The sequence below is a fragment of the Schistocerca americana genome, chromosome 1 (genome assembly GCF_021461395.2).
Source record: "Schistocerca americana isolate TAMUIC-IGC-003095 chromosome 1, iqSchAmer2.1, whole genome shotgun sequence".
Lineage (NCBI taxonomy): Eukaryota > Metazoa > Arthropoda > Insecta > Orthoptera > Acrididae > Schistocerca > Schistocerca americana.
In genome coordinates, this window is record NC_060119.1 from 666,283,862 (window position 1) to 666,296,796 (window position 12,935).

Here is a 12,935-nt window from a genome sequence, read left to right on the forward strand (position 1 = left end):
TCCCACCCTCTGCCAATGCACCCACCTACCTTTTCATACTCCTCTCTTTTTTGTTCCATTTTCCCCACCTCCCTGCCCCACAGCCTTCCAACACAGTGCCTGTTAGCAGCCTAGTCCATACACCACTATTCTTCCCTTTCAATGACCCCTCTAGATTGCTGCTTCCATTCCATGTGAAAGATACAGTCTGGTCAGAGCTGCTGGAGTTGGCAGTCATGTGTGCTTGAGGTGTGCTTGCTTGTGTGAATGAAGGGTGAGAGTTTTTATTTTTATCTGATGCATCAAGCTGGTGCTATCTGCAGTTTGAGTACCTCTGAACACAAAAATGCTAATGTGTAAGTGTCTTTTAATTTTGTCTGTCTGCAACTTAATGTGTTATCTTTGCAGTAATTAGCAATCTGTCTTTTCCTTATGTTGTTGATATTTCTTCATCAATATAAACTATGTCTGTTTTACAAAACGCCTTTCACACAGTGAACACTATCTGTCTTGTGATTGCACAACATTATATACATCCTCATACATACTTAATTACTTACAACTTCAGGAGATCTTCTTCATGTACACAGTTAAATCATTCCATCACACTCAGGCACCATAATAGCTGTTTACTGTTAATAAAAAACAATATATAAAAATTTTTAAAAAATCTGACATTTCTGATAGTATATGCCTTACATTTTTACTATTTGGAAATAAGATGTTTGTCTGGTTGTTTTCTTTTTGTGGTGTGTATACTTTGTCATACAAATGCTCCATGAAGTAATTCCTTATTAAAGACTGAAAATTTTGAGTTTTAAAGTAAATTTATATATCACAGCAACTATTAAGGTTATCGACTTCTGACTTGATTGGTGAACTATTATTATCTAAAGGGGCTTCTAAATATCTGAAGAGTGCAATGTTGCCACACTTAGCAGGAGTGTAGCAAAATGATACTGTTTTAAATGTTTACATCTCATGGTGGATGCTAAAAAGAAATTGTTATGAGTAAACTGTTGATAAATTTTATAAGAACTATTGGTGACAGAGAAAGAGAAGCTCAATAATGAAAATTAAAGTTTTATTTTTGAAATACATATCAACTACATGTTCATATGTGAGTATTTATGTTACAATATTATTTTACATGGTATATATAAATCTACATATGTAGATGCATTTATCTGCAAGTAATCTCAAGAGGTTGTACCATACATTCAGCAGATGAAGTTTGTGAACATTTTATACATCTGCTGTATGTTGAATGTTGTGTGTCACTGGCATAACATATTGGTTGACTACCTGCTTATCAATTGGAGTGATTCCACAGTCATCCAAATCAAGTTTACGTTTCTTTAGCCCTTTTTGGACATAATCATAAGAAAGACTTCACTTTTAATACACAGTCAGGTAAATAATCAGCCACTTAAAATCTGAGTACCATATATTTACACAGTTACGTTTAGTACCGTCCTTGCTAATAGAATTTAACAAGCTGTAAGCTCAAATTGTCTGTTTTGGTAAGAATTAGTTACACCCAGCCACTTTTCACAATTGTGCAAGCAAATTAAGGGAGCATGTTCTTTATAAACACAACAGTTGACATGCCTTTACTTTTCCTTTGTGTGAATCTTAATGTCTTAAATGCATCAATTAAGATGACTGTCTGGAAATTAATAAACGATAATTAAGAAAATGCAGTGGTTACTGACAATATAAACTGACTAACTGCATTCCTATGCTTCAGCTGTATATCGTGAGACTATTATTCTAAAGACATATTTTAGATCCCTCATGTAAATTTCATTATATTCTCTGTAAAAGCTATCAGTGAAACTACACAACACTGCAGTGTGTGTGTGGCAGAATATGGTTGCATCAAAAAGTAATTTAATGAATGAGACTCATTATTTATATGTTATTTTCCTCTTTATACTATTCAATAAATGTGATACTCAACAATGTTTTTTCCTCTGCATGGTGTTCTTTCTTTTCCATTCTGTGGTACATAATATTTTTTTCCATATGCAGTGTTCACATGTGTCACACACAACAGAAAACTCCCAACAAAATAATCCCTAGTTGCTTTGTACTTTAAATTCTGTTATTTGCTACAGGTTGTCCAGATTTGATGCTTTTTTTTTCTTTACACTGTATACGTCCTGACCTTATCAGCAAAACTGCATCAAGCTGGTGCTATCTGCAGCTTGAGTACCTCTGAACACAAAAATGCAGAATTTTTCAGCTTTGTGTATAAAATATATTTAAAACTTTTTACTTGTTGACTTGTTTCACAATGTATCATTTTTAAGAGGCTAAAAAATCCCTTTGAGAGACCTGTTATGGGAAATTAATACTTTTGTGTCTTCAGTGACGACTTTTTCACTTTGGATACTTTTCAACTTAGTGCTATTTTTAACTAAAGGTAAAACACATTGGTCAGCCTCCGACAAATGACATTTCATATTATGTAAAAAGAAAAAAAGATGTACTGGTACAGACAAACCATCTGGTAATACCAATTGGACCAGAAGTGTTATTTGATTTTTAATTTGTAAAAATATGCTGCTGTCACTTTTTAAACTTTACCCAAAACACATAAATAGATAAATAGGTCGCATATTTAATTCTGAAAGGCCCAAAAAACAGATTAAGTAACAGTTAACTCATCTTTGATACAAAGGAAAATCACTAATTACCAGATTTTCAGTTGATCTGTACGTACAGAGAAAATCATAACATCAATGACATATTTATACTACATTAGCAGTGTGTCTAAGGAATACAAGACACCTCAACTTCCCACAGATTCATTGCAAAACTCACCAAATCCACATTCCAATACAAAATTAGACCCATGGGAATATTTATTTCCAATAAAGGCTAAGTAAATTGCATGGTTGCATATGTGGATGATCATTAAAATTTGAATTGTCACTACATATCAGGAATAAATCTTTCAAATTATATTTTTATTGTGATGACATGCAAAATTGGTGTAAAATGAGAGGATTACTATAACCTGTACATAAAATACTTGGAATATTTTTGTATTACTTGTGCACAACACTTTAAAGGTCTGGATTTTTGTTATAAATTTTGTGTGGCAGCAACATACCCCATTGGATATTAGCAATAGCCATATTCTTTGTTAGTATATTTTACAGAAGCAGCCTGCAGTGGCTGCTGCCATCCGTTGATATATCCTGTGACTCATTACACATTCCTTTAAGTTCTTTGAAGCAGCATTTACAGAACTTGTATGAATAAATTAATCACACTTGCATCATTAAGAAAGCAAAATTCCTACCAGCAGATATATTTGCACAAATACTCTTAGCACACAGATTATTCTCAGGAAGGATGAAAGCAACTTGTTGCAACAGTTCAATACACAAATTTCATGCCGTTCTTGTCTCTGATAAAGAAATAGGCACTGACACAGCACCAGTCATGAGAGTTTTACAGAGATTCAGTGATGACAGACGACCAGCAGGTACCAGAGTGTTGTGTAGAAGCTCACTTTGCCCCCCACGTTCTCTCATAAACCGAATGTGTAGGTCGTACAGGTCTCCAATAATTCTTGTAACAGCCGCGCATCCTTGCTAAATTCCATTGGGACCTAACTAGAGCATCACTTGTTGTGACCGTTGGTGCGGACGTGGGCAGCTTTGAATTCATTGGCATCATCAGAGGCAACATCAGTGTCGTCGCAGTCCTCCTCATCCTCCAAGGGTAACTCTGCCTGGGACAGTGGGCTGGGTTGGATGCCGAAGCAGCGCTGGGCAGCAGGGCAGTGAGCCAGCAGAAGACGCCGTACGCGTCGCCGGAACACCACCACTAACAGGAAGATGAGCACGCCCTGCAGGCAGTTCAGCACATCTGCCACCAACCTGTAACAGCACATCAGCAATTAAAACCTCAGCAGAAACTGTTCCCGTAGTACTCAACCCATGCCAGTTAATCAGCTCTCCTGACAGCATACCAAAAGCTAGGCTCTAGTCAAGATATGATATCTGATTAAAAGTATTTGGACACCTATTTAGTAGATATAAACATGGTTGCTCCACCATTTTTCTTTATGATGGCTCCAACTCTGCTGGGGTGTCTGAATGTCTGTGGAAGGATAGCAGCCCATTCCTTCTCAAGAGCCAAAATCAGAGAAGGTAATGAAGTTGGACAGTGGGATATGGAGAAAAGCTGCCATTCAAAGTTACCTCAAATGTGTCTGACTGGGTTCAGATAGGGACTCTGGCCATGCCAGTTGATTTCAGGAACATTATTGTCGACATACCATTGTCTCTCAGATCCAAAGTGACACACATCATTGGTACCGGCGTGAGCCACCAACTGCAGTTGGCTGCACCCTGTGCTCTTCATGGCATCAGGGAGGACCCATTCAACATCTGGAATGTCTCCTCCCAGTTTGCACATGGAGTCCACATTGGTTTTCTTACCCTTCTTGGCAGCCATGTCCCTAAGGGGTCCCATAACGCACCTTACGTTGGAGCCCCCAACTATCAATAATCTCACCCTCTGTGATTGTCCGGATCTTGCAGGCTGAGTGGTTTCCTCTCAAACAGGACAGGTGACAGTATCTGGCTCAGCGACAGTGTCAGCCACAGACAGCACCTGGAACCTGTTTGTCAAACTAACCGGGTACGCCTTACGTGCAGCCCCCTGGGAAGTCTTTCGCTGCCTGCTCCGCACCAGAACAACATCCCACTTGACCACAGATGAGGGGTCAACCTCAGTGCGAGCAGTAACTGAGCTGGCCAGTAGTGAGGACCGATCGGAGGACTCCGACATGCTGGACGTCTGTTGGTTCCCCATGGCTGCCCCACAACAGTGGTGCCCATCCACTGCAGCTTCAAGCTGTGTAACCAAAGCCATCACAGCCTGTAGTTAGGAGCAAAGTGTTACCAACTCGGCTCACACCCGCACACAACGATCACAGTTCCTATCCATACTAAATACTGTGAAAAACTAAACTACCCGGATAAATGGACTATCGCCACATGCTGCAGAACTCTAATGTAGGCACTGACAAAAACATAGGAACTGTATCTAATAAATTAGATTATTACACAGAGATTCAAGAACCTAACTACCAAAGCACTCAGGTGAAAGTAAATAATTTGCCCCTGATTAGGAACTTTTAATATGTCACAAAATCGGTTTACTTTCCGACACAAACAAAAACACAGGAACTGTGGCTATTAGATATTAAATTAACACGCAGAAACACAAGAAACTGAACTATTAAAGCATACAGATGACATTATAAAATTCTTTCCTCGTTAGGAGCTCGTAAAAGTCACAAAATCGATTACTTCCCTGTTTCTGCGTGTGTCTCGGCCGGCTGTTGCTGCTTACTCAGTATGTTGTTCATGGCATTTAACATCAGTTTTGCTCTATTAATAAATACATTGCCCTTTAATGTTTTATGTTTTCTACTCTTATATTTTAACATATATTACTATTATTTATTTAGTAGTAGTAGTATTACACACATTACAGGTCTTTATCAGAGCACACGAAGCATTGATGACTACTTGTTCTTTCAGTATTCTTTCATTCGTTCACTGAAAGCCCTCTTCCTTTCTTCGGACCACTTTGGTCTTTAGGTCCTGCCTTCTCTAACATTACTTCCCACTTGTGTATTTTGTCTCTACAGACAATTTTGTCTGTGGGCTGATGTGGCCACAAAATATCAGTAGCCTCCTTCTGATGCCCGCTACAAGGTTGGACAACTTCTCTGTGGTGTCTCTGTAGTGAAGCCTGTTTCCTTCATCTGTGAGTTTTGGTCCAACAGTTTTCTTTTCCTCTGTGAGGATCTTCTCTAGGTTGCCCTTGGTGTGTAGCATCAGTGTCTCGCTGGCGTGTAGCACCTCAAGTTTGATTACAGTATTGAAATGACGAATTTTGATGGAGGTGGACAGACGCTTTTTGTTGTAGATACTCTGTGTTTTGTATAAGGCTCTCTCTATCTCCAGTAACCTGGTGTTTTGCATAATTTTCTCCTTTCCTGTCAGTTCAAGCACTTCCCTTAGGTATTTAAAATGTGTTACTCTGTTGATCTTTCCATGTTTTGTGTTTAAATTCAGTATGCTGAATTTCATGCAGAAGAACTCTGTTTTTTGGAAGGAAAGCTGTAGCCCTACTTTTCCTGCCCACTCTGAGTACTTCTACCAGGCTGACTGCTGTGGTTTCGTTGTTTGCAAGTAGCGCCAGGTTGTCCGTGAAGGCTAAACAGCCCATTTCCAGTTCATCCTTGGGTCATCCTAGTCCCACTGGCTTCCAGTATCCTTGTAATTTCAGCTCTTTCTTCCATACCTTAATTACTTTGTCCAACACTAGGTTGAAGAGGAGTGGTGAGAGACCATCACCTTGATGCACACCTGTCCTCATCTCAAAGGGTTCAGAGATTTTCCCCCCTAAATTTCACTTTTGATGTCGTGTTTGTCAGTGTCTGTTTGATCAGTCGCAGTGTCTTGTTGTCCAAACTTTGTTCATATAGGTTGTTGAACAATGAATGGAGGTCAACAGAGTCATATGCTTTCTTAAAGTTAATGAAAGTGCACATGACTGGTGTATTTCTGATGGCTTTGATTTTCAGCATAGTCTTCAAATTGAAGATTTGTTCTGCGCAGGAGCGATCAGGTTGGAAGCCTGCCTGTTTCAGTTGGTCATGTGTCTTTCTGACTAGGCATGCTGAAAGGATCTTGTATGTGACTCGTAGCAGGGAAATGCCCCTGTAATTGTTTACATCTGTGTGGTTGCCTTTTTTATGTAATGGATCAATCAGTGCGCATTTCCAGTCATCTAGCAGCTTTTCTGATGTCCAGATGCATGTGATAATCTGTGTGGGTTCTCTAAGTGAGTTTGGTCTGAGGGATTTCAGTAGGTCGGCCACTATACTATCTTCACCAGATGTCCTGTTGTTTTCGAGTCTGAGGATGTATCTGTGGACATCCTCTTGTATCGGAGGGTAGTGAGTCTGTTGGTTCTTCCTCTGTGAATCTCTCTGTGGGTTCTTAGTAATTTAGAAGTTTTGAGGAATACTGTGCCAGCACTTTGCAGTTATCCTTATTTGTCAGTGCCAATTTTCCATCACTTTTCCTGAATCAGAGGTTTGGTGGTGTGTATCCTCAGATTTGCCCTGCAAACGTCCTTTAGAAATGTCTAGTGTTGTAGTTACAGAAGTTGTCCTTTGTGGAGTCCAACTGTTCTTTCATCAGTTTTCTCTTGGCTTGTCCAATAATTTTTGCGGTTATTTTTTGTGTTTCATTGAGAGCCTGTAAATTTTCTGGGGATTTTTTGCTATTGTATTTCTGATATGCAACTTTCCTAGTGACGAGTGCATTCTCACAGTTGGTGTCCCACCAAGGGTGCTTGATGTTCTTCTTCAGAGGAATGAGGGCTTGTGCTCATTGAACCAAATGATAACATAAAATTTAATCTGTTCCATGATAAATTTGTATCATTATTTGAAAGTAGCTTTTCCATAAGCTAACCAGAGAGGACATTAAACAGCCATGCAAAAAACCGCGAATCACTACAGGGATTAAAGTATCTTGTGAAAGGAAAAGGGAAGTGCATCTGTTGGTAAGAACAACTAGAGATTCTGCAGTAGTTACACACTGCAGAAACTTCTCAAAAAATTAAGAAAGATGCACACAAGTCAGAAATCAGTTATTCTGACAACAGATATAAGGCTATACAGAATCTAGTGAAACAAGAGACACAAAAAGTACTACAACAGAAAAAAATTACTATTGAACTGAATGGAAGGGCTATAAATGATGTGTCACAGGTAGCAAATCTATTTAATAATTATTTCTTAAGTGCAGTAGAAAGCATGGGGACAAACAGTCCAGGGAAAAAATCACAGCTTTATATTGAAAAAGAAACTCTCATAATATTTAATCATATGAAAGTATCATCACTTTCTTTATATGAAATTTAGAAAATTATACATACTCTCAAAAATAAAAGCTTATCTCGTGTTTCCAATGGAGTATTAAAGACTTGCTTCCACATAGTAAGCCTGGTCTTATTTGAAATATTTAATACATCAGGAACTAAAAGCACTTTTCCGGAGAGACTGAAATATGGCATTTTTTAAACCTCTCTTTAAGAAATGTGATAGGAGATATATCAGTAGCTACTGACCTGTTTCACTGCTGATATCATTTTCCAAAATTTTTGAGATGGTAATCTAGTCCAGAATAGTATGAGGGCGAGTCAAATGAAAACCTTAAATATTTTTAATATTATTTATTGTGCAGAAGTTGTACAAAGCTGTATCACGTTTCAACATAATCTCCCCCACGCTCAAGGCAAGTCCTCCAGTGCCTACAAAGTGCATAAATTCCTTTAGAAAAAAATTCTTTTGGTAGTTTGCGCAACCACTCATGCACTGCATGGCATACCTCTTCATCAGAACGAACTTCTTTCCTGACATTGCGTCTTTGAGTGGTCCAAACATATGAAAATCACTTGGGGGCAAGGTCTGGTGAGTATGGTGGATGAGGAAGATACTCAAAATGCAGGTCTGTGATTGTTGCAACTGTTGTACGGGCAGTGTGGAGACTTGCATTGTCATGTTGCAAAAGGACACCTGCTGACAGCAATCCATGTCGCTTTGATTTGATTGCAGGCCACAGATGATTTTTTAGGAGATCTGTGTATGATGCGCTGGTGACATTGGTCCCTCTAGGTATGTAATGCTCCAAATTGATGCCTCTTTCGTCCCAAAAGAGAGTCAGCATAACCTTCCCTGTTGATGGTTCTGTTCGAAACTTCTATGGTTTTGGTGATGAGGAATGGCGGCATTCCTTGCTCGCTCTCTCTGTTTCCAGTTGGTGGAAGTGAACCCAGGTTTTGTCCCCAGAAACGATTCTTGCAAGGAAGCCATCACCTTCTCTTTCAAAGCACCAAAGAAGTTCTTCACAAGAATTAACATGTCGTTCTCTCATTTCAGGAGTCAGCTGCCGGGGCACCCATCTTGTAGACACTTTGTGAAACTGAAGCACATCATGCACAATGTGGTATGCAGACTCATGACCAATCTGTAAACATGCTGCAATGTCATTCAGTGGGTTTCCTTCACTATGGCTTCAACTGCTGCAATGTTCTTTGGAGTCACAACTCGTTGTGCCTGACCTGGATGAGGAGCATCTTCCACTAAAGTCACACCATTTGCGAACTTCCTACTTCATTCGTAGACTTGCTGCTGTGACAAACATGCATCACCGTACTGAACCTTCATTTGTTGATGAATTTCAGTAGGTTTCACTCCTTCACTGTGCAAAAACTGAATAACAGAACGCTGTTCTTCCCTGGTGCAAGTCGCAAGTGGGGTGGCCATCTTTATACTGATACTGCGACGGTATGTGTGCATCTGCACTACGCTGCTACTTACAGGCCATTCAGCACAGTGTTTGTAGCATGCTTACCAACTTACAGGATAATGGTGCAAAATTTCGATTTGTTATTACAAATTTAAGGTTTTCATTTGACTCACCCTTGTTTCTCATCTTAGCGGCAGTAATATGCTCAGCAAATAATAAACTCACCAAATCACAGTTTGGATTTCAGAAGAGTTGCTCTACTGATAATACCATTAGATGTTCACTCCCAAAATTTTACAAGCCTTAAATAACAAAATAGTACCAGTTTGTATTTTCTGCGTATTGTCTAAGGCATTTGACTGCGAGAATCACAGTATTCTCCTAGAAAAATTTAAGTTTTATGGTGTTGATAGTACAGCCAAACAATGGACAACGTCATGCTGTTGTTTTTGTTGTTGTTGTGGTCTTCAGTCCTGAGACTGGTTTGATGCAGCTCTCCATGCTACTCTATCCTGTGCAAGCTTCTTCATCTCCCAATATGTACTGCAGCCTACATCCTTCTGAATCTGCTTAGTGTATCCATCTCTTGGTCTCCCTCTACGATTTTTACCCTCCACGCTGCCCTCCAATACTAAATTGGTGATCCCTTTATGCCTCAGAACATGTCCTACCAACCGATCCCTTCTTCGTGTCAAGTTGTGCCACAAACTCCTCTTCTCCCCAATCCTATTCAATACTTCCTCATTAGTTATGTGATCTACCCATCTAATCTTCAGCATTCTTCTGTAGCACCACATTTCAAAGGCTTCTATTCTCTTCTTGTCCAAACTATTTATCGTCCATGTTTCACTTCCATACATGGCTACATTCCATACAAATACTTTCAGAAACGACTTCCTGACATTTAACTCTATACTCGATGTTAACAAAGTTCTCTTCTTCAGAAACGTTTTTCTTGCCATTGCCAGTCTACATTTTATATCCTCTCTACTTCGACCATCAACAGTTACTTTGCTCCCCAAATAGCGAAACTCATTTACTACTTTAAGTGTCTCATTTCCTAATCTAATTCCCTCAGCATCGCCCGACTTAATTCGACTATATTCCATTATCCTCGTTTTGCTTTTGTTGATGTTCAATGCAGAAAGTTGTACTTAGTAATTCAAACAATTTGATGTACTTCTGGACTTGGGGTACCCAAAGGCTCAAGCTTAGATCCATTATTGTTCCTCAATATGTAAATGATCTTCTGTATAACATACAGCAAGCAAAATTAGTTCTGTTTGCAGATTTTGCTAGTATTGTAATCAACCTAAACACATATTCAAAAACAAAAGAAACCTAAAAGTATCATTGACTGGTTTTCTGTGAATGGTCTTACCCTCAACACAACATTGTCAGTTCTGCACATCTAGGGGTATGACATCAGTGACAAGTGTATGACATGGTAAGGAAATAATAAATTGGATGGAAACTTTAGAATGCTTAGGTGTCCTTAGTGATGAGAACTTAAACTCAAGAAAGCATATTCTGGATCTCCTAAAAACTCAGTTCAGCCACATTTGCAGTCAGAATCATTGGAAATCTCGTGGAGTGAGATATCAGTAAGTGGATATATTTTGCATGTTTTCATTCATTAATGTCATATGGAGTACTATTCTGTGGTAATTCATCTTTAAGGAAGGAGGTCTTCATTGCTCAAAAACGTGCTGTAAGAATAATATGTGGTGCTCGCCCATGATTATCTTGTAGACATTTGTTTGAGGAGTTGGGTTTTGTGACTACTGGTTTGCAGTATATTTATTCCTCATCAAGTCTATTGTAAATAATCCTATACAGATGGGTGCACAATGCTGCAAAATAAAAAAAAAATAAAATAAAAAATCACACACCCAGTGATATAAAATGTCTGACAGGCAGCAAAGCAAAATTTGAAAACAATGTGAAGAAGTTTCTTTTTGGCAACTCCTCCTATTCTGTAGAATAATTTCTGTTCTTGTAATGTGTAAAAGTGGTAGATAGGAATTTACTAACTCACATCTGTATATTAAAAAAAAAAAAGCCTTAGAAATGTTCAGGATGTAACATACTTACAATTTAATTTGTGAAGTGAAAGTAAAATGACTCATTCCTCTTCATTATGATTTATCATGCAAAATGATCGACGGATTATGAAACTAACTAAATTTTGATGTAGACCCTTTAACCCATCTGCCAGTTCCATGTTTACATTGTATGAATATAAATAAAGCGTGTTACTCCATGAAAATCCTTGTTTTCTTTTACTTTTGTACTGGAACTGATGCAGCAGACACAGAGGAGAGCACATATCTCCTTCTATTGTGAAATCAGGAACAAATTGAGTGGAATGGGTTTTCGTGCCAGTAAAATCAGGTAATCATATTTTGAATTGATATCTCAACTGGACCAAATAATAAACAATGCATCTAAGAACATTAGCAGAACCATTAGAATGTGAAGACAACAGCAGATGTTAAGAAAACATACCATGTGAATCCATCAGTCCCAGTGGCAAATGAGATGACCTCCAACAGCCACGTGACACCCATGATGAGTGACAGCTTTGTGTACAGCTGGCATCTGCAACAGATGTAACATTCAAGATGGTACAGCAGCTGTATTAAGCTTAGGCCATGGCAGCTCAAAGAACTATTATCATTGAATTCTTTCTTCTTTACTTCTGCAAAGCTTTTAGGACTTGCAACACTACTGTAATAATTTAAATAAGGCAATTTTCTGTAAGCAGTCAGTACAAGAGGAGGAGGAGGTTCAAATGGTTCAAATGGCTCGGAGCACTATAGGACTCAACTGCTGAGGTCATTAGTCCCCTAGAACTTAGAACTAGTTAAACCTAACTAACCTAAGGACACCACAAACATCCATGCCCGAGGCAGGATTCGAACCTGCGACCGTAGCGGTCTTGCGGTTCCAGACTGCAGCGCCTTTAACCGCACGGCCACTTCGGCCGGCGAGGAGGAGGAGGAGGAGGAGGAAGAGGGTTTATGGAGTATTTTTATTGTTTTGGAAGACTAATGGTGACTTGTTATTTGTTTTTTCATGTATTTTAGGTAAGTACATAGGTTTTACTAAGATTTCCTGTTCATTTTTTATGCACCCAAAATGCTCATTCCCCCGAGCCCAGCTTGTCCAAAATTCCAAACAAAAATAAAATAAAAGTACTGAGATTACTTTGTCACTGCATATTCCATCGCAATTACCCTGAAAAAGTCACACTTCTGTTACTGGTTTCTGCCAACGTACATTCCCACTAATTGCACAAAAAAAAATCTATAACACCTATATGCTCAACAAATATCAATTTCTAATTTGTCACAAAAAGTGTTTTCAGTTCACAAAGATCAGAATTGAATAAAATTGTGAAAGTGATACATTTCTGAGTTTTGTACATTACCCGAGCATAAGTGCCCGCCTCAGATCCATATGACTAAATGGCAAACTGGGTGCATTGTCGCACAGTCGTAGTTGCAGATTGCCTATCTAATGTGTTCCAGGGGCAACAAAAATTAGATTTCAGTGTTTCATATAATTCAAAAAGCAGTCATAATCTACTAATTA

General features: G+C 38.8%; 1 protein-coding gene across 1 annotated transcript in view; it reads right to left on the bottom strand.

The window, feature by feature from the left end:
* Positions 1-1,046: 1,046 nt before the first annotated feature.
* Positions 1,047-12,935, bottom strand: part of LOC124608606 (G-protein coupled receptor Mth2-like) — a 247,523-nt gene continuing 235,634 nt past the window's right edge. The window contains exons 6-7 of the mRNA XM_047140000.1: positions 11,847-11,939; positions 1,047-3,875 (exon numbers count right to left, since the gene is read on the bottom strand). Of these exons, the coding sequence (XP_046995956.1) occupies positions 3,617-3,875; positions 11,847-11,939 (352 nt within the window). The 3' untranslated portion in view covers positions 1,047-3,616. The remainder of the gene's footprint in view (positions 3,876-11,846; positions 11,940-12,935) is intronic.